Below are 22,104 nucleotides of genomic sequence, written 5' to 3' on the forward strand. Positions count from 1 at the left end.
ACGTGAGACCGCGTCCACTCTACGCGTCTCTCTCAAGCTTTCATCGTAATCACTATTTCTCGAGACTTGACTCGCGATCCTCCGCCAAGCTACCTTCTTGTTGCTTAACTTTAGTTCGACCCCGGAAAACCAAGAGGCTCGTTTTGACTTGGTCTATCATGGATGAACACAAGAAATTTCTTACAGATCGTCTGCTCAGTGAGGAGCGGCCGGTATGCATATTCTACACCCCGGACAGACCCTGAACTCATGCAATTGCAGATCACATATCGCCTTCTCAGCAGAGCATTGGATGTCCACGTCAACACTGCCAAAGAGTGAGTTTTTCCGACACACCAACGCACTATGAGTCGGTTTCTGACAGCCGCTGCCTTAGGATGCTATATGACTTCCACAAGTACCAGAATGCTCTGCGCTCTGACTCTGTGTATGCCACCTATCTCGTTTATGGCGCCAAAACCTCGGATAATGCTCAAGCCGATGGGGATGTGGAGATGACCAGCTCCTTGCCCGACAATGATGCCCTCTCCGAGGACGTAGCCACTACGACTCTAACCCTGGCTAGAGAGGAAGAACTCAAAGGTAGACCACACCTTGGCCCCGTGGTCATGACACCATCACTAGCATTTTTCGATATTAACCAAACAAACCCTAGATGTCTTGGCAGATTACAAACAAGTCACTGCTATTCATGTCTACAGCCTGGCGCCTCATCCCCAAAAGGATCTATCCCTTCTCTCCGATGTCTCAACACAACTATCCGAGTACTCGATAAACGAAGACACGGCTGCAGCAGCGAAGAAATACGGAACCATTCCTAACACCCAGATGCGTCGGAGAGACCGAAAGGAATGTTCCAAGGCTACTGCGCCACCATCCAAGCCTGTGAAGCAGGAGCCCGTAGTTCCCAAGCCAACTCCTGCAGCGAAAACCAAACAAAATCCCTTCGCTCCAAAGCCTTCACCTACCGACACCAAACCCGTCAAGCAGGAGGAACCAGAGCCGTCCTCTAAGAATGCAACGCCATCGTCAAGTGCTGGAAAGAAGCCGCCAGCTCTGAAGAAGGGCGGCTCAGGGGGAATCATGCAATCGTTTGCCAGGGCAGCTGCGCTGCCGCCTAGGCCCAAGCCCGCTCCTAAGAAGGAGGAGGATACAGCAATGGCCCTCTCTGACGATGGTGAAGCAGATGACTCTGATCTTCCCGCCAAAAAAGAGACTGCCGATCCCGAGGCTGTGAGAGCGGCGAGGAAAGAACGCGAGGATGCTTTGAGGCGCATGATGGAGGATGACGATGATGAGGAGGACGCCGAAGCGTCTGAGAAGGACGATGAACCAGCCGACGAGGAGATGGAGGAGGCGCCGGAGCCCGAACCCGAACCCGAGCCAGAGGCCAAGAAGGAGGAACAGGAGTCAACCGAGGTGGTATCAAGTAGCGGGGACGGACGGCGCAGGGGAAGGCGGCGGGTGATGAAGAAGAAGCGCATCCTGGACGATCAGGGATACATGGGTAAGTCAACGAGAGGCACTCCCCTAAGCACTCCCCTTCCCCTAATGATGGTTAAATGTTCGGTTTTGCTAACCCTTTTACAGTGACGATTCAAGAACAGGGCTGGGAATCATTCTCGGAGGATGATGCCGCACCACCCGCGAAGAAGCAGGCGGTGGCGGTGACGCAGACGCAGACGCAATCATCAACACCGTCGTCGTCGGCAGGCAAGGCAAAGAAGCCCGCCGGCAAGGGACAGGGGAACATCATGTCCTTCTTTGCCAAGAAGTAGGCGCCAGAGTAGAAAACGTCCAGCGTAGATAGACAATAGCCCCCATTCATCCCCCATATTTACTTGCTGGAGTCTATCATAGCCGCGTCCGACACCGTGTTGGCTAGCTTCTCGTACTTGGCTGGATCGGCCTTGACTCTCTGCACCACGGCACCTAGTCGCCGGATACCCTCGACGAGGTCGTCCTCGGGGACGTAGGCAAAGGTAACTCGGATGGCGCCGTCAAGGTCAACCGTCTTCTCGTCGCCGTGCACCTGGAACATGTTGCCGTTGCCCACAATCAGGTTCTCCTCAACCAAGGAGACATCAGCGATCAGCTTCGCCGACAGGCCCTGAGGGAGCTTCAGCCACACAAAGTAGCCTCCATAAGTGCTGCCGCCAACGAGACCAGCCTCGCGGATAGTGATGCCCTGCGGGGAGAGGTGCTCGTGGATAGCGTCCACGAGGAGTCGGTGGCGGCGCTGCAGGCCAGGGCGCACCGTGGTGGCGAGATAGTCCTGGAGGGCGCCCGACTCGACGAGATCAGACATCATCGCAGCGCAAAACTGGCTGGGCGCGCCGCCGGACTTGGACGAGGCAGTCTGGGCGAGGCCAAAGGAAAAGGCGGGCGAACCCTCGAGCCAGCCAGTTCGCACACCAGGGCCGGCCATCTTGCTAAAGGAACCGTTGCTGACGGCGAAGCCAAAGCCCTTGGGATCTTTGGGGTCACGATCCATGGCAAGATCGATGTCACAGAGTCGCGGGAGCGTCATCTCGGGCGATTCGTCTGAGCGCAGGGAGCCGCTGCTGGTCTCGTTGTTCAGGGGCCATTGGAGGAGGTCGTAGACGTCGTCGCAGATGACTAGGGCGTCGTACTTGCGCGCCAGACGCACGAGGCCTTCGCGCCGGCGGACGGACATGGTCTTGCCGGAGGGGTTGGAGCAGGTGGGCACGACGTATATGACATGGCGGTAGAACTTGCGGTGCTCTCCAGCGTCTTTGAACGGCTGATGTTGGTGTTAGCTGGAGAGGCCATGCAGCAGGTTTACTGCCGTTATTCTTACCTGGGCCTGGGGCTCGTTCACTTCCTCGTCCTCCAGCTTCCGAATCTTGGCTTCGAGCACCTCCAGATCAATGCCTTCCTCGTCCTCGGGAAACGCCCTCAGCCGCCCCGCGAAGCCGGCGTCGTCGAAGATGCCGCAGGCGAGGTGGTAGGTGGGCGCGACCATCCACACGGCCCTTGTGACGGCCGGGTCGGTGAAGCTCTGGAGGATGCAGGCGACGTTCTGGCTGGCGCCGCCGGTGATGCAGATGCGCTCCGGGTCCGCGGCGAGGCCGTAGTGGCCGGCGAGCCAGCGCGCCAGGGCCTCGCGGAGCGGCTGGTAGCCCGGGTCCGGCCCGTACTGCAGCGCCGGCACGTAGACGGCCGGGTCGGCGAGGATGCGCTGCGCGGCCGCCGAGAGCAGCGGCGCGGGGAGGAGCTCCGGCGCGGGCCAGCCGCGGATGAAGTTGATGGCGGGCTTGGGGGCTGTCATGGCGGCGGGGTTCGAGGGGGATTGCGGTGCTGGCGATGGTGATGTCAGAGGTTTGGAGACTTTGTAGTGACGGCGAGAAGAGCAGCAGCCAGTGAAAAGAACAGGATTACGTTTCTTTAAAGATCCAATTGCTCCTCTGGCTTTTCTCGCAGTCTGCGGCAATGGGGCGAGGCAAGCCGGCGCAAGTTGAGACAGCTCACGAGAAGCGCAGCGATGTCGGACTGTGTGGAGGAAGCCTTCAAACATGGTCGCTCATGAAGCCGCCGCCGGCCGCTTATTACTACGGGGAAAACCTGCCAAAACCCAGCGCTGGCTTAACTTGCCCTTTGCGGCATTGGGGCATCGAGCCAAAGGCCGGATTGCAATTGCAACGCCCGAGTGACGACAGCACACAAGGTTAATCGCGGATATTTGTGGATCTCTGGTCTCTCCGCATCTCCAACTTCTCCAAGGTCTGGCCGGCGGCGGAGCGGTTAAAAATCTCCAATGTCATTAATCAATCTAAGCTAATGGCTTGTTCCGTTAACAACCCAACGTCAGCGCCGAACCCAATAGTGGGATGAATAAACCCCTTCCCAATGTCGTGCCGCTTGTTGTGCGTGTTATACAGTTCTTCGGTCGTGTCTGTCTTTGGGGTGCTGTCCCTATCTGCCTCTCGTTGTCTGGCTCCTTCGTCCGATTGGGTGGCTCAGCCATCAACCATGAAACACAAGCCCAACACCTCTGATTTTGTCAGTTTTTACAATTCAACCATGTCTAAAATGCGCCAGGTGTCGTTCCCAGTGTCGTGTCATGCTATGCCGTCTCGTTTCTTCCTTCTCACACCTCGTACGGCTCGGCCCCTTCTCCAAAGATCAAGTATGGCTTCCTCTTGGCCAAGTCCAAAATCGTCACCGCAAACACGCCGTTGGCCCACGCGAACCAACTCCTCGTATATTGTGACATGTACTGCACGTCGATACTCTCGTGGACTAGACCAAGCTTCGCCGAGTCCAGCACGAGGTCCAGGCACTCCTTGATCTCGGCGTCGTCATCAGATGTCTGGGCCTGGATCAGCAGACTCATTGGCCAGGCGTTCCTCAAGCCGATGTGTGGCCCTGCATTTAAACGTCAGCTGTGCCGCATCTCGCATAGAACTCCTTATCCCAAACGTACCTCCAATACCCTTAAAGTCCCTTCCTGTCAGGTAATAGGGGTTGCCTGACTTCTCCAGCAACATCTTCCTCGTGTTCTTATATATAGGATCGCTAGCCTCGCAGAATCCCATAAGAGGCAACGCTAACAGTGACGGGTAGTTGGCATCGTCCATTAGGATCGACGACCCGTACCCATCCACCTCAAAGGCAAACACGTCGCCGTACTTTTTGTGCTTGACGACAGCGTGCTCCAAGATGCCATCTCTCAACGTCTTGCTCCAGTCCTCTAGGGTTTGAGCGAGCTGTGCTTTGCCGGCCGCCTTCAACATTGTGGCCGCTCGCTTGAGCTCCACAGACATCATGGCATTGGCAGGGATGAAGAAGCCCAGAATCGTTGCGTCGTCGCTGGGTCGGAACGCCGACCGGACCAACCCGGTTCCGAAGTTCAAGGGGTTGCCCACACCTTGGAGGTTAAGAGTCTCGGTTCCAAGGTTGGTTTGTCGCTGGAAAGTGTACTCATTGCGCTGGTGTCTACCCGTTTCAGGATCAAACGTTGGCTTGGACTGTTGCTCAAGGACCTGCAACAGTGTATCGACAGCAAGATACCATCTCTTGTTGAGGAATTCGGTTGATTCAGAGTGCTCGTAGAAGTCGTTGGCCAGCGCCAAGAAATGGGCTAGGGAATCCAGCTCGTACTTGCACTCGAAGACGGCGCGGGGCTCATAAACTGGGTGAACTTTGTCGTCCTGGCCGTTGTTCGCGGGGGGGAGGTTGCTGATGGGAGGTGGTTGGAAGGCATTGCAGTAAGGAGATTTAATCACATACTCGGCCTGGGTGTTGATGGCGCCGAGAAGCAGCGTATGGATGGCTGGATCTTTCTTGGCCAGAGGTTGGTAGGGCCGCAGCTGGTTCGTCGAGTCTCGCAGCCACTCGGCAATGATGTCGCCGGTGATGATGAAGGACTGTGGCCCTTCCCAGGCGCCTTCGTCCCGAAACCCGAACCCGTTCATTTTGAAGAAGCCTGATTCTTCCTTGCCCTTTGTGTGGAACTTGACCGTCGTGTCCGTCGTTGAGGGGAACGTGTTCTCGAACAGGCGCGCAAGATCCGGGTCCTGAATGAGCCCCGTCACCTCCTCGATGACTCTCTCGATCTCGGCCGACTGGAAGGTTCGACATTGCGGGCTCGGTCGTTGGTACGGTAGCGCTTTGGGGCCGGTGCTAAAGGGACGACTGGGAGGAGGAGTGGTTAGTTGCAATTGAACGTGAAACTCTGTGACGGTAGACGTACTGTGGAAAGGTAGAGTAGAGAGTGTATTCAGGACATGCGCCAGCCCAGTTGGAGAGCGGTTCCTGGCTCTCATAGGCGCTGGTGAGGCGCACGCCCAAGCCAAGCAGGCCTGCCGCTAACAGCCGGAGCGTCATTGCGACGGTGGCGGCAGGGCGACACTGAGTGCACTGAGCAGACTGTCTGGGGGGAATAGAGGCACGGCAGGTGCTGCAGGTGTATCGAGGATGCGAGAGACCAGCTCGAATCGAATAAGCCCTGGTGTTGAGGGGCTATGCACGGGTCCCGAGATGTGGACAGGGAAACGTGGATGTATGATGTAGGGTTGGAGTTGAAGCTGCAGGCGTTTCGCGGAGACGAGCTTCAACATCACGTAGGAATGGAGCTCTGTACCTGAGACAAGGATGTGGCTCTGCCGCTCTGGCCTGTGACGCCACTAGGGACGCGGGGCCGGCGACAGGGGACATCCTCTCTAAAACGGATGCTGTGCTGGGGTAGTCTGCTCGCTTTCCTACAGATGGAAACTGTCAGTTGCCGGAATAAGTGCACCTTCACCTGGATCCGATGTTCACTATTTATTCTTGATCGCTTCGGGTAATGGCAGTCTCACTTCAAAAGGCCTTTAATGATGGTTGAATGGGGTATCACTTTACAACATACTCGCTCTATATAATCTTTCTTACACAGTCGCCCAAGATCGAAACCGACACTCGCGGCGCAAAAGCACATCACCAGCCCCATGTGCGGCTCGAGGCCGTAAATACTGGCGGCTTCCACTGGATCTTTGTCGCGTCCACTGTCCTCCTTTGCTTTAGCTTCGCTTTCTCTCGCTGCTTGATTAGCTTGTCTGGTATAACAATCTTGTGGTCGCTCTTATGATACACCTGCATCCGCATCGCCTGCAGCGTGTGCTCAACGTCCTGCGTTGTCATGACTAGCGCTGCTGAGATTGCCTCGATTGTCGTCTTTTCTTCTCGTTCGCTGTATCCCATAAGCAGATCCAGAATGTTTTCTGACCAGTACTGTCGATAACTGAGCAGTCCCAAATCCGAGAGCGGCTTTTCTGGAGAACCCAACTTTCCTTCAATCCTGGACAGCTCGTACGAAAATTGGATCAAGAGTCGACCATAGCCCTTGCGCTGGTACTGCGGCAGCGTAAGAATACATGCCACGTTGTAGCCATCCGCGCTCTCCTTTTCCTTGGAAAAGTATCCCACCACATGGCACCCCTTTTCCGTACGTGTAGTCATGACGTAGAACAAGAACGGGTCTACATCGTAGTAAAGCGTCTTGTGATCCAGGAACATCTTTGACAACAAACAGAGGTTGCGACACCATGTCCTCTGCCTCCGACCGTCAATCTCGAAAAAGGAAATCAAGCCGTCTCGGTAAATCTCATTTCCAGGTGGATGTTGCAGTGTGCATTTGCGTCGGTGTCTCGTAAACGCCTTCTCATCCCCATAGTAACCCAGGCAGAACTCGCAGAGGAAGATGACGTCCTCCTGACTGAATATCTCGGGATACGGGGAAAAGTACCATGGATAGAGGTCGTGCTTTCCAAACTGGACTTTGGAAATGTTTCGGATTCGGGAAACTTCGGTCGGGTTTTGCGTCATAGATCCAGAGGTCCGCAGCTTCTCGATTTCCACCTCTCGGCTGAAGTCGTTTGGTTCCTTTTTCACATCCTCCTCCTTGTCATCCATGTCCATATCTTCTGCCGCTGCAGGGGTCGCGCCACCCTCGACACTTGGTCTCGTTTGGGATTCTCCATCTGGACCGACAGAGGCCGACTTTTGTCGAGTTTGCGTTTCCACGAAGTCTGCCAAACTTGTTAGATCAACAGTATATCCGTTCCAGCGGGCACTCACCTGTCCAGGGATGTGGGGTGTTCGCCTCCGAAGCCACTGATTGTTCCCTCTTGCTGGGTCGCTTCTGCGCCTTCTTCGACACCTGGTTCTTTTTGGACTGCGCGGTCGTCGTTGTCTTCTTCGTCTTCGTGTCCTTTGGCTTGTCCTTGTCAGGGTTCGGCCACTCGACGTCGCGCGCGAAATCGATCCTTGCTGCGGGAACCCATTCATCCAGTCGCTTGTTGAAGCTGTCGAAATTGCAGTAGAATTGCATGCCGCTCTTTGTTGTCTTGATACTGAGAATCTCGGCTCGTCGCGGTTGTCCTTCCTTCTCTACCCAGGCGATGCATCCTGTCTGAAGGGTTTCGGGGGTCGCTTTCCCCTTGAGTCGGGGTCCGTCAGACCCTACCGTGGGCTCACCGCCAGGCGTACCGCCAGCCATGATGAAAAAGGCCTGCGCGTTGGCGTTGTTGATGAAAGTTGTGTTGTCGCGTGGAGTTGCGAGATGGATAAAGTGATGAATTTTGGAGGGGTTGGCAGAATCTAGAAGCTGCTGGCTTATCGCAAAGGCGGTGAGCTCTGGATATAGCTTATCAGAGCCCCGGCAGTTGCATAAGACCGGTTAGCGCCTCTCCGGAATGGTGGCCCTCACGAAGTATTTTGCTTCTGTTGTTTGACGACTTATACATGATCTCAGCACAGCTTTGAAGGAGATACCTGGGCTCAACTAGCTTCACCTTAAAGAAGATGGCCGAACTTTCCTCCAACTGGAAGAAGCTTCAGGCAAAAATCAAGGCTGAATCCACATCCAAGGCTGAATCCTCAACCAAGCCATCTCTGAAGCGCAAGTCCGCGGCTCCACCAGCCAACCCTCCATCCAAGAAGGCCAGAAAAGTTGGCGAAACTGCGGCAAAGCAGCCAGTCTCGGCGAAGCGGCCACAGGCAACCACCAAGAAGCAAATGGGCGGAGTTCACAGCACCAAAGTGGAAGATGGACCAAGTACTGTCCCTTCGACATCTCTCGCCTTGTGGGCGGAGGACAATGATGTCTCCGCGGAGGCTCTGGCCGAGGCTTACGGCCTGGGAACGAAGAATAACTCAATGATGAGTGCATCAGAAAAAGACAAGATCAACAGCGGACTCATACAAGGCATCGAGATTGGTAAGTACATCGCCATCGACTGCGAAATGGTGGGTGTTGGACCTGGTGGCCATGAGTCTGCTCTTGCTCGCGTCAGCGTCGTCGACTTTCATGGGCGACAGGTCTACGATTCATATGTGAAGCCGAAGGAGAGAGTCACAAATTGGCGGACCGCTGTGAGCGGAATCAGTCAGAAGAGCATGAGATTTGCCAGAGATTTCGAAGTGGTTCAAAAAGACGTGGACAAGCTTCTCCAAGGCCGAATCTTGATCGGGCACGACATTAAGCACGACCTCGAAGCCCTGATCCTAAGCCACCCGGCAAGGGAAATTCGCGACACCGCAAAGTATCCCCCTTTCAGAAAGTATGGGAATGGAAGGAAACCGGCCTTGAGATTGCTTGCACAACAGATCCTCTCGGTGGAGATTCAGGATGGGGCGCATTCAAGCATTGAAGACGCTCGGGTAACAATGCTGCTCTTCAGGAAGCATAAACCTGGGTTCGATGTTGACCACGCGAACCGTTATGCACCTACGGCACCGGTAGGAGGGACGAAGGGAAGCAAGTCTAAGAAGAAACGCAAAGCATGAATGCCAGAAACAGTAAATATCACACGCCAAGCTATAAGTTCGATCTCGATACCCCTTTAGACTTAGAGACATTAATTTGTCCAAAATTGGAAGTTCCAATAGCACAATTCGAAACACCGGTTATTCTCTCTTCCTTAGAGTGGGATACCGTCCATCAACTCCAAAGCGCCCTCTCGCCCAACAGTGATGATGACATCGCCGAGAGTTTTCGTCACAAACCCCGCCTCACAATAAGTGAAGTAATACTGCAAAGAAATTAGCTTCATGTGGCACTTGATTCCGGTAAAGCATCTTGGGCATGTCCTTACCTCCCACTTTCTTCGGAACACCTCGATCCCCTCTTGGGTCATGTCCGGGTGCTCCTTGGCGAGCGCTGGCCTGATCTTTTCGTCAAAGCTCTCCAAGAACTTTTCCTTCCACAGTCTTAGTGTCTTCACATAATGTCCACCGATGTTCTCAACATTCTCGACAACAAGTGTTCCCTGGGATTGTTGACTGATGTGGTTCAGCAACTGGGTGATGGATGGCAAGTACCCACCCGGGAAAATGTAATGATTGATGAAACTGCAGATGTGTAACTCATGGTTAGTCTCTTTCGTAGGATTTCAGGCCGAATAACTTACTCCTCTGACTTGGAATAAGCCTCGTGGCGACCCTCCGGCATTGTAATGCACTGGAAGACAGCGATGCCTCCATCCTTCTTCAGCAGCCGATCGATGCAGTTGAAGTAGGTAGCAAGGTACTCCTGGCCTACTGCTTCCAACATCTCGATGGAGACAATTTTGTCATATGGCTGCTCAGGAACCGGCATCGCTCGGTAATCCATCAACTTTACCTCGATGTGGCCACTGTAACCTGCGGCATCGATTCTCTCCTCCGCCAAGATCTTTTGTTCCTTGGAAAGTGTGAGGCTAGTAACTCGACAACCGGTTCTTTTGACTGCTTCAATTGCAAACGACCCCCAGCCAGTCCCGATTTCCAACACATGGTCAGTCGACTGGATCCTAGCCCCGTCAATGAATCGGCGCAGCTTGGTGATCTGGGCATCCTCTAACGACTCTTCCTCTCCATCATGGCGTTTCCAGATGGGACAGGAGTATGTCATGTCCGGTGAAAGGAAAGCAGCAAACATGTCATTGCTGATATCGTAGTGCGCCGAGATGTTGAGCAGTGCATTGGAGAGCGTGTTCGTTGATCGGGCTACACTTGAGATTGCCGAAGACATGCTGGAAGCCCAAGTGGTCCCATTGTCCATCTGATTGCGATTTATAATGAACAGCTAATATTAGAGTGTGAGCTGGTCTGAATGGCCTACGCAGGGATGTGAATGCTGAACTGACCTGGAAGAAGGATGTTAGGTCCTTGCACTCGAAATCGCCCAACATGTAGGCTTCGGCGAATCCCATATCGGCAAACAAGAACAACCGCATCCAAAACGCATCGTCCTTGACTACAATCTCAAGTCGTGGAATGGTATCCGCTCGGCGGGGCAATCCGTTCTGTTCGATTGTACTCTCGAGCTTTCCTGATAGTTTTTGGCCGTACACATATCTCGTCCCGGCGGGCTCGTCTACTATCAAGAGAGTTCCCGTTTCGATGCGCGAGAGGACGGACAAGATTGCAGGTTTAGCAATGGCTAAAACTGGTCCCCAGGTCCAACTGCCAATGGACCCCCGAACGACTTCTGCTCCACGAGAGATGGGCTTGCTGATGACAGGGGGCAAAGCCGGCAAAGATACGCCCATTCGAACCATGGTTGAGTGACTTGAGCAGCAGTACCGGTTCAAAGTTTGCGGTAGTTAACAGAGAGGAAGGAAAGAGAGCGGAGACCTGGGACAGCTGTGGATTTAAGCAGAACGGAATTACGGGATCTTGCGTTAGGTTGGAAGGCACAGGGGAAGTGGAAAGTCTGGAAAGGTCCAGATTACAGGCACATGCACCAAGAGCATCTCATGAGCTCACCGCGAGTGGAGAATTCGCTTGTAACATGGGAAGCCGATCTGGGCTGGGAGACGGATCATCCAGTCACATCGTGCATCGATTGCCGATGGCGTTGACTAGAGCATGTTAAGTGATTGTCACATCGTGGGACATGGCTTCATGCAGCGGCTAGCACGGGCGGACTCAGACCCTTTTGAAACCCAGGCAACATGGAGTTCCACTCTGGAAGTGTTCCTACTACTTTATAAGTAAATAGTGAGAAAATCGAGCTGTAGCCGGTTACATTTCTTCCGTGAGGCTCCCTTCTGTCCTCATGGAATGAGGCCGGGAGAGCGGACACCATAAACTTGGTCGCAATGACCCGCTGCCGAGCATATGCAAGGGCATGCAGCTAACCCGCGCCCCAAAAATCCTTTGGCGAGTAGCCTCCGATGGAGACCAGAAATCGTGGATTCTCAAGATCGAACCAAGTGTTGATGTCATCGATCCTCGGTGTCCGAAATTGCCGACAAAGAGCGACTAGGCGGGGGCCCGTTCCGTGACCGCTCAGGGCACATCGACGCCAAATCCGATACAGGACGAGGCTGGTTTGACCATCCATCAGGAACATGTATCAAGATCGAGCTACAGCACTCCGTACTATCCAGATCAATTCATCCTTGCGAACGCGTTTCGTGGCGTTCGTAGAGGATGGACCCTGTAATTAGGCCCTCTCTCTGTGTACCTTAGTCTTATCGGTTGCGGTGACTTATCGGACGAGATAAGAATAAGCGAATCTAATCCACTGAACCACTTAGTTAACGCGTCGCAACGCGTCTCCCTCGCCAGGCCTAAAGTCTTGCAAATCATTGAAACCGCACAACATCATGTCCCAACCAATGCTCTCTCTAAAGGCCAGCGACGAGACGCCCAAGGCTGTGGCAAACATTCTGCCATGCCGCGTTCACCACAATGGGCCCGTTGACCCGGTTTCGGCCTACTGGAAACCAACCATAGCCGACGGTAAGTCGTCGCGATGCCCAAACGTTCAGGCCAGCATTGTCAGAACCACAAACTAATGCGGGCTGTAGATGACACCAAGACCGCGTACTTTCGAGGACGAAAACTTCAAGGAAAGACGATCAAATTACCTACCCAGTGTCGAGGCGTCGTCGTAGAGAGGAAGAACAACGAGGCCCCTCCGGCCGAGGCAGTTGTCGATGTCGACGACGGAGATGACACACCCGAGCGAGTTGGATCCATGCTGGTCACGGCAGAGTTTGATGAGATGGTCGTCTGGGAGCATGAAAACATGAATGATTCCACTGGGGACCCGTACATCAGGGGCATGGAAGAGTGGCTTCAGGTCGCTGATCAGGTAAGGTGTGGTCTTTTGGAGTACGCGGCCTTCGTTCTGACATGAACAGATCCATTCTTTCGCGCAAGAGGACGACACTGCCCAAAAATGACGAAATCGAACCAATAAGCACGAGCACATATTAATACTTTATCGGCGTATGACTCCTCATGAGAGGCTTAGATCCGATGTTTCGGCTCCTATGATCAAGACACCATGGAGATAAAAAAGAAATGGAATATGGCGTTTTGGGCATTTGTTATTTGAGACATAGAAGGCTGTTCATTTCAGTTTCTGACTAGTGGCGGCAAAGGAGGGATATCGTTGCGACAGGTCAGGCTCGCAATACGACAACAGCCTAGAGACAGCATCACACACTTCAAGTCAATCCATTCAGGATATTGCAGGGAAGATTATTTGAGTATGGTATTGATGTAGTGCTCGACTTTGTACAATTTACGCAGTTAGAATATCCTTCAGCGTTGCGCAAATGGCATCTCCTACTTGTTGAGTCCCTGCCTCGCCTCCCATATCTCTCGACCTAATCCCCAAGCCTCCATTGTCCTTGGAATCAAAAACGCGTTGGACGGCCTGCTCGATCGCCGAAGCCTCTTCGACGAGCAGACAAGAATATCTCAGCAGCATCGCTAGGCTGAGGATTTGCGCAACCGGGTTCACCAACCCCTTTCCGGCAATATCGGGAGCGCTTCCATGTACCGGCTCGTAGATGCCATTGCATCGTCCTTCGCTTGGGATTCCAGAGATGCTGGCGCTTGGCAAGGTGCCTAAGCTGCCGACAATTCCGCCCGAAATATCTGAGAGAATGTCTCCAAAGGTGTTGTCGGTGTGGATGACGCCATTGAATCCGCGGGGATTCTTGACCATGAGCATGGCCATGCTGTCGGCGAGTTGATGTCGGAGCTCAATGTCAGGGAACTCATCATCAAAGATCTGCTGTGTAACTCGCCGCCAGAGCCTTCCACTGGCAAGGACATTGGCCTTGTCAGCGCTCCACACAACAGCTGGTCCACCGCCGCCTTTGCTATCGCCATCTCTCCCGAGAATGCGTGCGACACTGGCACTAACACGGGCGCATCGTTGGACCTCGGACGGGGTGTACACCCAGAGATCAGAAGCCTCGCCCTGGGTCTCTACCTTTTCGCCAAAGTAGGCACCGCCGCAGTTCTCTCTGACGACGATGAACTTGGTTCCTTTGACGACATCTGGCTTGAGGGGAGACGCATCGATTAACGATGGGACGAGAATCTCGCAAGGGCGAAGGTTCGCAAAAGCGTTGAGTCGTTTTCGAAGGAGGAGGAGTCCCGTCTCCGGTCCCGGTGAGGAGTCCGCCCATTCTGGGCCGCCAACGCTGCCGAAGAGAACGGCATCGCTGTTTGCGGCCTTTTCCAACACTTCTTCAGTGATGGGAACGCCGTGCCTGTCGATGCTGCTCCCACCGGCGAGGTCAAAGGTTCTCTCAAACTTGAGCGTAGGTCGAAGCTCTTCAACAACATCCAGCACCTTTAAGGCTTCGCCCATGACCTCGGGGCCAACATGGTCGCCTGGGAGGACAAGAATTCGAAAATTTGTGGTAGTCATTGTATATCCTTTGTTGCACACCCGAAGCAGCTGAACCGGTATGCCTTGGAGAGCTCTAGATAGCTTCGAGGGTTATGACGGCCGGCTCCAATTGAGATTGTTGCCGATCGGAGGGCGCCAGGTACGCCGCCATCGGACTCCCCACGATGACCCTTGTCCATACGGTCAGCTCCATACAGTCAGCTGTGTGTGATGGCTTCCCGCAATGGAGTGTCCATTTCATGTTTCCCGCTTCCCCGCCGGAGCGTGCCACTTGTGCCGCCGGACGGGATGACCGTGGAAATTGCCCCGCAATGGCGCTCCTAGTCCAGCATGAAGAGCTAGGGACTCTGGGAGTGAAATACAGATGTCACATTGAGCAAATTGATGGTGTGAATAGAGTATCATCGTTTAATTACTACACTCTGAGTTCACCCAGTCGATTCCGCCATCGTCTCATCTTTACAAATCAACGCCATGGCTTCAGGACGTCTCGACGGTAAGGTGGCCATTATCACCGGCGCCGCCTCAGGATTTGGCAAAGGCATCGCCATCAAATTCGTCAAGGAGGGCTGCAAGGTCCTCATTGCAGACCTCTCGGAAGATGCCGGTCAGGCAGCTGCGCAAGAGCTTGGTTGCAACTTCAAGAGAGGCGATGTCACCAAGAAGGCAGACTGGGAAGACCTCCTGAGCGAGGCCCTTCGTTTGTTCGGACAGCTGGACATTGTGGTCAACAATGCCGGCGCGACATACGCCAACAAGCCGACCGAGGATGTGACGGAGAGCGAGTTCGACCTAGTCATGAACGTTAATGTCAAGTCCATCTTCATGTCGACGGCGGTTCTCTTGCCATATTTCCTCAAGGAGGACCGTCCCGGATCCTTCATTCAGGTGGCATCGACCGCGGCGATTCGACCGCGGCCAAGACTGACTTGGTACAACGCATCCAAGGCCGCCGTGGTCAATGCGACAAAGACTCTGGCTGTCGAGTATGGACCAAAACAGATTCGATTCAACGCAGTCTCCCCCGTCGTTGGGAGCACTGGCATGTGAGTATCTCCTGCGACAGTCCTCCTTGGTCGGTCATGACTCGTTAGCTAACATGGTGGTGTTAGGACGCACTTGTTCTTGGGCAAAGCCGACACGCCTGAGAATCGTGAGGCGTTTGTAGCTACGGTCCCTCTTGGGCGACCGTCCACGCCGGCAGATGTTGCGAATACCTGCTGCTATCTCGCAAGTGACGAGGCAGCTTTTATCACAGGGACCAACATTGAGGTTGATGGCGGGCGATGCGTGTAAGAACAGGACACAGGATTGATGACTTTTCAACGCGTGCAGCAGAACCAAAATGGTGGCATCTAAAAGAAGCTCTGATACATCCACATTACAATTATTCAGATTATTAATTCTGCTTTCTTTCGCCACGACTCGTGGATTCAATCTTGAATGCAGGTTTGCGCCTGGGTGCGCCCACCAGTGACAGCAGTGACACCTGTGACCATCGAGCAATAGCGCTAATGCACCCCGTGTTTGAGCCCCCGCACTTCCTCTGGGCTGCTCGGCCTGGACATTCCCCATCCGAGGCCGATTTAGGAGCCAAAATTGCCATCCATCATCCTTCAAGAACCTCCTCACGACTCCATTCGCATCTCTTCCCAGTCCCTCGCGGCCAAGACACAGCCAATTTGAGCAATCACAACCGCACACGACTGGATCCATCCCCAGCGCAGAATGTTAAGCCCGCCTCACAATCCTGACGCGGTACGCAGCGAAACTCAGCCGTGGCAGTCCATTGAAGAGAAGACTGACAAGACATCCAGCATCCCACCCGCACGGCTCTGTCATGCAACCAATGCGATCGAACCTTTTCTCGTCCCAGTCACCTCAATCGCCATCGCCTGACCCATCTCCCTCCGTCTCGACGCAACACAATCCCGTGCATCTACTGCGACCAGACCTTTTCCAGGAAAGACGTGCTCCTCCGGCATCTGCGCGCCGCCCACGATGTCGACCTCCCCTCCAACAGCTCCCAGCAGAAGTCCTGCTATCGATGCGTGCGCAGGAAGCTCAAGTGCGATCGCGCTCTTCCGTGCCGCTCCTGCGCTGTAGCGGCTGCCACCGAGCCCTGCTCATACCCGCCGACCGACCAGGCCTTTGGTGCTGCATCCCAGCTCCTTGACCAGAGTTACGACGCGTCCACCCCGATGCAGTCTACTAGTGATTCAGGGTCCAGGCAAAACGACCAGTCCGATTTCGCCACGGCATCGCCCGAAACATTTTCCAGCCTCAGCCAACCCTTGGATCCTCTTCTTCTTAATGCCGATCAATTTAGCCCGGTCTTTTCTGGAGGGCCAGCTCTTGCTGGGGAAACCGCCATGTTTGGCCCGTCGATGAACACTAGTGTTCAGTTTGACTTCAGGTGTAGTGGGTTTGACTGGCTAGACTTTGACGCACCCGACGTCGAGCTTGCTATTAACTGTGTTGTCGGCGATGTTGCCATCCCTGCATCCACATCGATCTTGCCTGGATCACTGCCCAGTGTCTCCATTCACGCCATCCCAACAGTTCAAGCGAAATCGCCTGTCCTTCCCTGGCCATTCGAGCAAGGACAAGAAACCGCCTCAGCCAGGTGTCCCCTACCTCCATTACGTGAGGTGCTACAAAACTCCTTGCGGTCGAGCTCGGGGACTAAGACGGCGGCGCTGGAAGGTCTCGTTCAGATCCTATCCGAGCAAAAGCTGCCTAAGCCTGAAGATGTGACCGAACCTAATATGGCATTGGGAATTGACTTGCTTAAGCGACTTCTTGACGTCTATTTCTCAGCCTTTCAAATGATCCAACCAATATTTCATACTCCAACATGGAGTATGGGAAATTGTCCAACTATGCTCCTAGCTCCCATGGCCTGTATTGGAGCCGTCCTGTCAAGCGAGCCCAATTCTGCTGAGCTCTCGGCCTCCATCAGCGACTTTTGCGCTCCGATCATTACTTGGCTGGTGCGTTGTGTTCCTGATGCGCAACTCTCCCAAGCGCTAACATGTTGACAGGGCGTGTCCGACAGCGCAAATTATTCCGATATCTCATACCTGGCGTCTCTATGTCTTCATCAAATCTACTCCCTCGGGTCTGGAAACCGCCAGTTGTACCAAAATGCCGATAGAACCCGTGGCGTATTGATTGGAAGCTTACGAGGACTTGGACTATTGAAGTCCCGTCCAAGCGTGCAGGAAGAGGGAGACATGAACAACTCTATGACCTCACATGGGATCAACTTAGACGCAGAGTGGGTCACCTGGGCAGCTCGAGAAAAGGAAATTCGCATTGCATGGGCATCTTTCGAGTATGACTGCAGCCTATGCACCCTCACCAGTCGTCGAGGTGCTGTCGATCTTAGCGAGCTGCCATCGAAACTACCGTGCATGGACTCACTATGGGAAGCCCCTTCAGCAGCTGCCTGGGTTGCTCTCAAGTCCAGAATGCCATCAAATGCACTTGGAGCATCGGTATCGGGTGTGATAGGTGCAGCCATAGCTGGAACGCCTATTCCTGGGCATCTTTCTGCGTGGGCGAAGCGATTGTGCAGCCAAGTCATTGGGCGCCTTCTTTGGGATTTAAAGCAGCTGGAACTTGTTTCAACCACCGAATATTTTGGCCTTTCCTCTCTGTCAACAGGCCAAAAGCAGTCAAAGGCGTCACTTCTGCACGCTTTAGACTGCCTGCTCGAGACCATGAATCACCCCACCTCGACTGGGGACCTCGTGAGCTACAAGTAGGTTCAATGAATCCTATGGATACCAGCTACTAACCGAATTCAGCATCTCGAGTCTACTCTGTCACTACTCCCATTTGTACACGGCAGATGATATAATGGACATGATTCTCTACATCGTGCGAAGCGTCGCATCACGAGGCTCCACTCAAGACAATGGTGTGGATCTGGCACGCCGCCGTCTCATTTCAGCGCTCGGAAACGATCCTCGAAGAGCCCGCACGCTCGCATGGCACGCTGGCCAGATTGTAGCCGTGGCAAACGAATATTTGGTGTCAGCACCATGTGAGATCATGCGTCTGTTCATGAGTTACATTTTTATCATTGCGTTTGCTCAATACTACCCACGCCCACAACAACCTGGTCGAGGGGCTCAAGTTCGATTAGATCTCCCAAATCACCATGCAGACCAAAAGCGAGCCATCGAGGACTGGATTCAAACCGGAGGACCAGCTAGGATTGGCTCCGCCGAGGACATACTCGCCCAGGGGTCGACGAAAGTGATCATTCAGGACGCCCAGGTCATGCTCCAGCGGTTGAGATCTTGGGGGCTTGCCGAGAAGTTTGCCAAGATTCTGCAATGCTTTGAGAACAACGGAGATTAATTACTCTTGAAAATTAAAACTGAGTGAGTACAATTCATGGTACAATATGCCGATATCCCGAAACACCGTGCCTTCCACTAAACACTCAGAAGATTGCCAGACAGTTCGGTGGACTGCTAACACCTCCTGGCATATTGAGAGGAGAGCTGGACACGAAGAACTCCCATCTGCCCAACTCTTGGCATTTGCGACTCAACTCCTCGAGGTCAAACAACTCGCCGATTGGAAGACCCCACCCAGCAATAAGATACTCGTGCATGAACAAGCCCTGTACCTCGCTTCCGTCAGCTCCCTGGTATGACTTCTGAGGAGGGTAAACCTCGAATGACACAGCATCGCCAGCTACTGCGGCGAACCCTTCATCCCAGATCCACCTGAGCATTTCTTCTGTTCCCTCGACGCCGGCGTGCTGGGGATTTGAACTCTGCGCGTATGCAAGTTTATCAGCAGGGCCCATCTGATTGTCCCACTCCTTGGTCAAGCCAATTCGGATGAAGAGTATGTCTCCTCGCTGGAAGTGGACGCCTTGCTCCTGCGCAATCTGTTTCAAGACGCGGAGTGGAACAGCATGATCTGACAAGGCGCTGTAGTCGATGGAGTTTCTCTGGGCATATGCCACATAATCCAACAACACACCGCGTCCACAGATGCCTTCCTTGGCCCAATGTTGAATACCGATCCGATTATTAGACCGGTCTGATATTTCCATCGCCGTTGTTCCGCCATAAAATAACCTTTGGGAAGGGTTTTCGGGCGTGGGAAATGGCGCAGAGAAGTGACGGAGTCCGTCCCATTGAGATGACTGCTGTGGATTGAAAATGTACACGTCGTCAAAGCCGGCGCCTCCAAGGAGAGATGTGATGTGGTGTTGCGTCGGGGCACGGTTGAAGTTGGCAATGTCGAGTTTCGTGAGGTCCCAATTAAGGGAAACGCGTTGGCCGGTTCTGATGCATGATGCCGCAGCTTTGGCAACGACCTCTGGAGTGAGAAGCACGAGCTTTCCGAGGCCCTCTTCCTTTGATCCTGGTTTGGCATGCCATACTCGGTGTTTGTCCGGAAGGCTGTCGAATTTGATACTGTGAATTGATTCCGGCATTGGATCGACCGGTATTGCTGGAATAGATCCCATCTTCGATCAAGAATAAATGTGGTGGTCGAATAACTTCACTGCGAGTGACTGTTTCTGAGAAGGGACGGGCGATGGGCGAGGGGAGAGGAGCAGAGGTGAAAGTACCGCTTTTGACGAATGCCCCCAAAGTAATCCAAGCTACTCCGCACAACGAAGAAATCGACTAAGATAAGACCCTCCGAAAGAGCTTTACGAGCGGGGGAATCTTGGCGAGGATATTCCCCACACGGAGGGTGCCATCCGCCATTGCTTCAGCCCGGTCACTCGACAATGGACGGAACCGGGAATGTGGAACTGTCAAATGACCTAAGCGAGATCATGGAGTGTGTAAGGCACAGAATGCGTGTGAGTTTTCCTCTAGTGGTGCGTTCCGAACCGTCAAGACAGGTGCTTAGAACGTGTTGTTGATGAGTTTAGTCGGTACAAGAGTCCGAGTTGCAATGGTTACGAGATACTAAGATTGGAACACTAAGGTCCAGAGAATTTGGATTATAGAGATGGCGTAGGAGGTAGATCATACGCTCTAACTATTGCTGAAAACTGAAGAAATTTAAGTAGACAGCGACGCCCATTGTAGTTCAGTGTGTTCTATCCAGCTATTGCCATCAGCTCTTATCTGTGGACAATTTGTCCTCCACTGTCTCCAAAAAGGGCCGGTCATCCTTGGCAATCATGGAGACATCTTGATTCTTCAAGAAATCGTCGAGCTCCTTGCGCTGCGCGTCCGTCACGTCGTTGACATGAACCGCAACATCGTCGCCAAACTGAGCAGAAATCTCTTCAAGCGACAGCTGCGCAGTTTCGGGGAAGAAAAAGTAGACGATCGGAATGAAGAAGATGCACCACACGATGATGACCAGGTAGTACTTCCAGCCGACTTGCTCCATGCCGATTGGCGCGGTTTGGAGGAGGATGATGGTCGAGGCAAACTGGCCGAACATGGAGAACCCCATGCCGATGGGTCTAATTTCTGTGGGGAAGATCTCGGACACGTAGAGATACATGGTCGTGTCGCAGAGTGTACTGATATTCGTTAGTGTTTGGTGCTGAATACGTTGCAAGGCATATTCAACTTACCCTTGGAATGCAAGATATAGGAAGACGAAGAACACTCCCGCTGCGTTGCCGGCTCGATTAGTCGTGCCGCCATATTGTGCAATACACCCAACTAGTCCAGATGTTGTGACGAGGCAGCCGAAGAGTCCGACCATAAACATCCATCGTCGCGAGTTGATCTTGTCATGGAGCCAAGCGCCGAGAGGGTTGTAGATGACGCCAGCAGTGGTCAACCACAGAGCAGAGAGGAGCAGAGGCATGGAGCCCGTCTGGCCAAGGTTGGTGTAAAGGAGGACGGAGTAGTTGTTCTGAGTTGAGCAATTAGTATTTTCCCAACGTTAAGTAATTTGACTTGACTTACAATGACGAGTGGCCCAGCAAACTCAGCACCCCACTGGGTGAGGAATCCAATAATCATCCTCTTTCGGTAACTCTTCTTCTTCAACACCGCCGACCATGGCGTACAGCCAATGGCCTTGAGTTTTTCAGTGTCTAGAGCAATCTGCATCTTGACCTGGTAAAGTTCTTCCTTGGCGACCAGATCATCGGGGTCTTCGGGTGACCTTCGAAGGGCTTGAATGACTTTCCACGCTTGTTCGACTTGGCCTTGCTGCAGGAGCCAACGGGGAGATCGCGGGATCCAGATACTTGTGATGAGGAGTACAAGCGGTGACAGGCACTGTACGCAGAGCGGAAAACGCCAGGCGAAGGAGGGATTCTTGTCAGTGGCAAAGTAGCAAGCGAACCCAAGCCATCCAGAGAGCATGTATCCAAAGACGAGGAATATTGCGTGGTGGCCAACCAGCCAGCCTCGTTTGTTGGGAGGCGCCAGCTCTGAGAGATACATGGGACATGCTGTGACGAGAATTCCGATACCAACTCCTGAAATGACTCTCCCGACTTGAAACATGCTACCTGCTCGTTAGCAGGGTCACAAAGTACTGATGTGAGAAGACTTACGCGAGGTTTGCAGCGCCACCTTGAAGTGCGCCGCCGAGAATTGCGCAAGCCGCACCGATCTGGATGGACATCTTTCGGCCTAGAGCAGTGGCTGCCCACATGACGAAGAGACTTCCCACGGCTCCTCCAGAGCTGTACAGACCATTTGCCGTAGCAATGGCTTGGGCGGTGATGTTGCCATAGCCCTCCTCACCCTGTTGAGGAAGGTTGAAGAAGGCGTACCATCCGGGCTGACCAATGGTACTGCCGATGATGGCAGAGCAATATCCATATGTCTGAGGTGAAAGCCATGTTAGATAGAGCCCTGTTATCACATACTAGAAGGGGATGGCATACAAAGGAACCAAAAGCAACCGCGACGGTGACGAGCCTGTTGTATGGAGTTGTCCGGGCGCGACGGCCTTGAATCTTTGGTTTTGGTGACATGTTGAAACCTGAC

The 22,104-nt window shown here is 53.6% G+C and overlaps 12 protein-coding genes across 12 annotated transcripts; 5 read left to right on the forward strand and 7 right to left on the reverse strand.

The window, feature by feature from the left end:
• Positions 1 to 158: 158 nt before the first annotated feature.
• Positions 159 to 1,778, forward strand: BGZ61DRAFT_353896 (DNA polymerase subunit Cdc27; the record flags this gene model as incomplete). Its single annotated transcript, XM_046240565.1, has 5 exons — positions 159 to 212; positions 262 to 317; positions 377 to 582; positions 656 to 1,507; positions 1,591 to 1,778. 5 exons carry the CDS (start codon positions 159 to 161, stop codon positions 1,776 to 1,778), a joined length of 1,356 nt encoding a protein of 451 aa, XP_046103487.1.
• Positions 1,779 to 1,837: 59 nt separating this feature from the next.
• On the reverse strand, positions 1,838 to 3,292 carry BGZ61DRAFT_353666 (pyridoxal phosphate-dependent transferase; the record flags this gene model as incomplete). The annotated part of the gene is made up of 2 exons (XM_046240543.1): positions 1,838 to 2,764; positions 2,822 to 3,292. 2 exons carry the CDS (start codon positions 3,290 to 3,292, stop codon positions 1,838 to 1,840), a joined length of 1,398 nt encoding a protein of 465 aa, XP_046103488.1.
• Positions 3,293 to 3,739: 447 nt separating this feature from the next.
• Positions 3,740 to 6,044, reverse strand: BGZ61DRAFT_421024 (uncharacterized protein). The gene is made up of 3 exons (XM_046243499.1): positions 5,717 to 6,044; positions 4,448 to 5,658; positions 3,740 to 4,389 (listed from the first exon to the last, which is right to left on the reverse strand). Exons 1-3 carry the CDS (start codon positions 5,848 to 5,850, stop codon positions 4,112 to 4,114), a joined length of 1,623 nt encoding a protein of 540 aa, XP_046103489.1. The 5' UTR covers positions 5,851 to 6,044; the 3' UTR covers positions 3,740 to 4,111.
• Positions 6,045 to 6,343: 299 nt separating this feature from the next.
• Positions 6,344 to 8,085, reverse strand: BGZ61DRAFT_421026 (acyl-CoA N-acyltransferase). Its single transcript, XM_046243500.1, has 2 exons — positions 7,582 to 8,085; positions 6,344 to 7,532 (listed from the first exon to the last, which is right to left on the reverse strand). Exons 1-2 carry the CDS (start codon positions 8,000 to 8,002, stop codon positions 6,442 to 6,444), a joined length of 1,512 nt encoding a protein of 503 aa, XP_046103490.1. The 5' UTR covers positions 8,003 to 8,085; the 3' UTR covers positions 6,344 to 6,441.
• Positions 8,086 to 8,211: 126 nt separating this feature from the next.
• Positions 8,212 to 9,291, forward strand: BGZ61DRAFT_421029 (ribonuclease H-like domain-containing protein; the record flags this gene model as incomplete). The annotated part of the gene is made up of 1 exon (XM_046243501.1): positions 8,212 to 9,291. The coding sequence occupies exon 1, from the start codon at positions 8,308 to 8,310 to the stop codon at positions 9,289 to 9,291; it is 984 nt and encodes a 327-aa protein (XP_046103491.1). The 5' UTR covers positions 8,212 to 8,307.
• Positions 9,292 to 9,425: 134 nt separating this feature from the next.
• On the reverse strand, positions 9,426 to 11,036 carry BGZ61DRAFT_353916 (Mycolic acid cyclopropane synthetase-domain-containing protein; the record flags this gene model as incomplete). The annotated part of the gene is made up of 4 exons (XM_046240567.1): positions 9,426 to 9,536; positions 9,600 to 9,855; positions 9,915 to 10,570; positions 10,632 to 11,036. 4 exons carry the CDS (start codon positions 11,034 to 11,036, stop codon positions 9,426 to 9,428), a joined length of 1,428 nt encoding a protein of 475 aa, XP_046103492.1.
• Positions 11,037 to 12,023: 987 nt separating this feature from the next.
• BGZ61DRAFT_38511 (ribonuclease H2 non-catalytic subunit-domain-containing protein) lies at positions 12,024 to 12,852 on the forward strand. The gene is made up of 3 exons (XM_046242720.1): positions 12,024 to 12,234; positions 12,303 to 12,589; positions 12,639 to 12,852. Exons 1-3 carry the CDS (start codon positions 12,099 to 12,101, stop codon positions 12,678 to 12,680), a joined length of 465 nt encoding a protein of 154 aa, XP_046103493.1. The 5' UTR covers positions 12,024 to 12,098; the 3' UTR covers positions 12,681 to 12,852.
• A 141-nt stretch (positions 12,853 to 12,993) lies between these two features.
• On the reverse strand, positions 12,994 to 14,361 carry BGZ61DRAFT_452732 (3-isopropylmalate dehydrogenase). Its single transcript, XM_046245991.1, has one exon. It carries the CDS (start codon positions 14,165 to 14,167, stop codon positions 13,025 to 13,027), a length of 1,143 nt encoding a protein of 380 aa, XP_046103494.1. The 5' UTR covers positions 14,168 to 14,361; the 3' UTR covers positions 12,994 to 13,024.
• A 262-nt stretch (positions 14,362 to 14,623) lies between these two features.
• BGZ61DRAFT_353391 (3-oxoacyl-reductase) lies at positions 14,624 to 15,445 on the forward strand (the record flags this gene model as incomplete). Its single annotated transcript, XM_046240515.1, has 2 exons — positions 14,624 to 15,195; positions 15,262 to 15,445. 2 exons carry the CDS (start codon positions 14,624 to 14,626, stop codon positions 15,443 to 15,445), a joined length of 756 nt encoding a protein of 251 aa, XP_046103495.1.
• A 314-nt stretch (positions 15,446 to 15,759) lies between these two features.
• BGZ61DRAFT_38525 (fungal-specific transcription factor domain-containing protein) lies at positions 15,760 to 18,563 on the forward strand. Its single transcript, XM_046242724.1, has 4 exons — positions 15,760 to 15,907; positions 15,967 to 17,142; positions 17,194 to 17,915; positions 17,962 to 18,563. The coding sequence occupies exons 1-4, from the start codon at positions 15,878 to 15,880 to the stop codon at positions 18,518 to 18,520; spliced, it is 2,487 nt and encodes an 828-aa protein (XP_046103496.1). The 5' UTR covers positions 15,760 to 15,877; the 3' UTR covers positions 18,521 to 18,563.
• Positions 18,564 to 18,605: 42 nt separating this feature from the next.
• BGZ61DRAFT_353960 (uncharacterized protein) lies at positions 18,606 to 19,616 on the reverse strand (the record flags this gene model as incomplete). Its single annotated transcript, XM_046240569.1, has 1 exon — positions 18,606 to 19,616. One exon carries the CDS (start codon positions 19,614 to 19,616, stop codon positions 18,606 to 18,608), a length of 1,011 nt encoding a protein of 336 aa, XP_046103497.1.
• Positions 19,617 to 20,254: 638 nt separating this feature from the next.
• Positions 20,255 to 22,091, reverse strand: BGZ61DRAFT_353725 (putative MFS sugar transporter; the record flags this gene model as incomplete). Its single annotated transcript, XM_046240547.1, has 5 exons — positions 20,255 to 20,672; positions 20,727 to 21,013; positions 21,067 to 21,616; positions 21,666 to 21,940; positions 22,002 to 22,091. 5 exons carry the CDS (start codon positions 22,089 to 22,091, stop codon positions 20,255 to 20,257), a joined length of 1,620 nt encoding a protein of 539 aa, XP_046103498.1.
• Positions 22,092 to 22,104: the final 13 nt, after the last annotated feature.

Source organism: Ilyonectria robusta (assembly GCF_021365365.1).
Source record: "Ilyonectria robusta strain PMI_751 chromosome Unknown BGZ61scaffold_11, whole genome shotgun sequence".
Classification (NCBI taxonomy): Eukaryota; Fungi; Ascomycota; class Sordariomycetes; order Hypocreales; family Nectriaceae; genus Ilyonectria; species Ilyonectria robusta.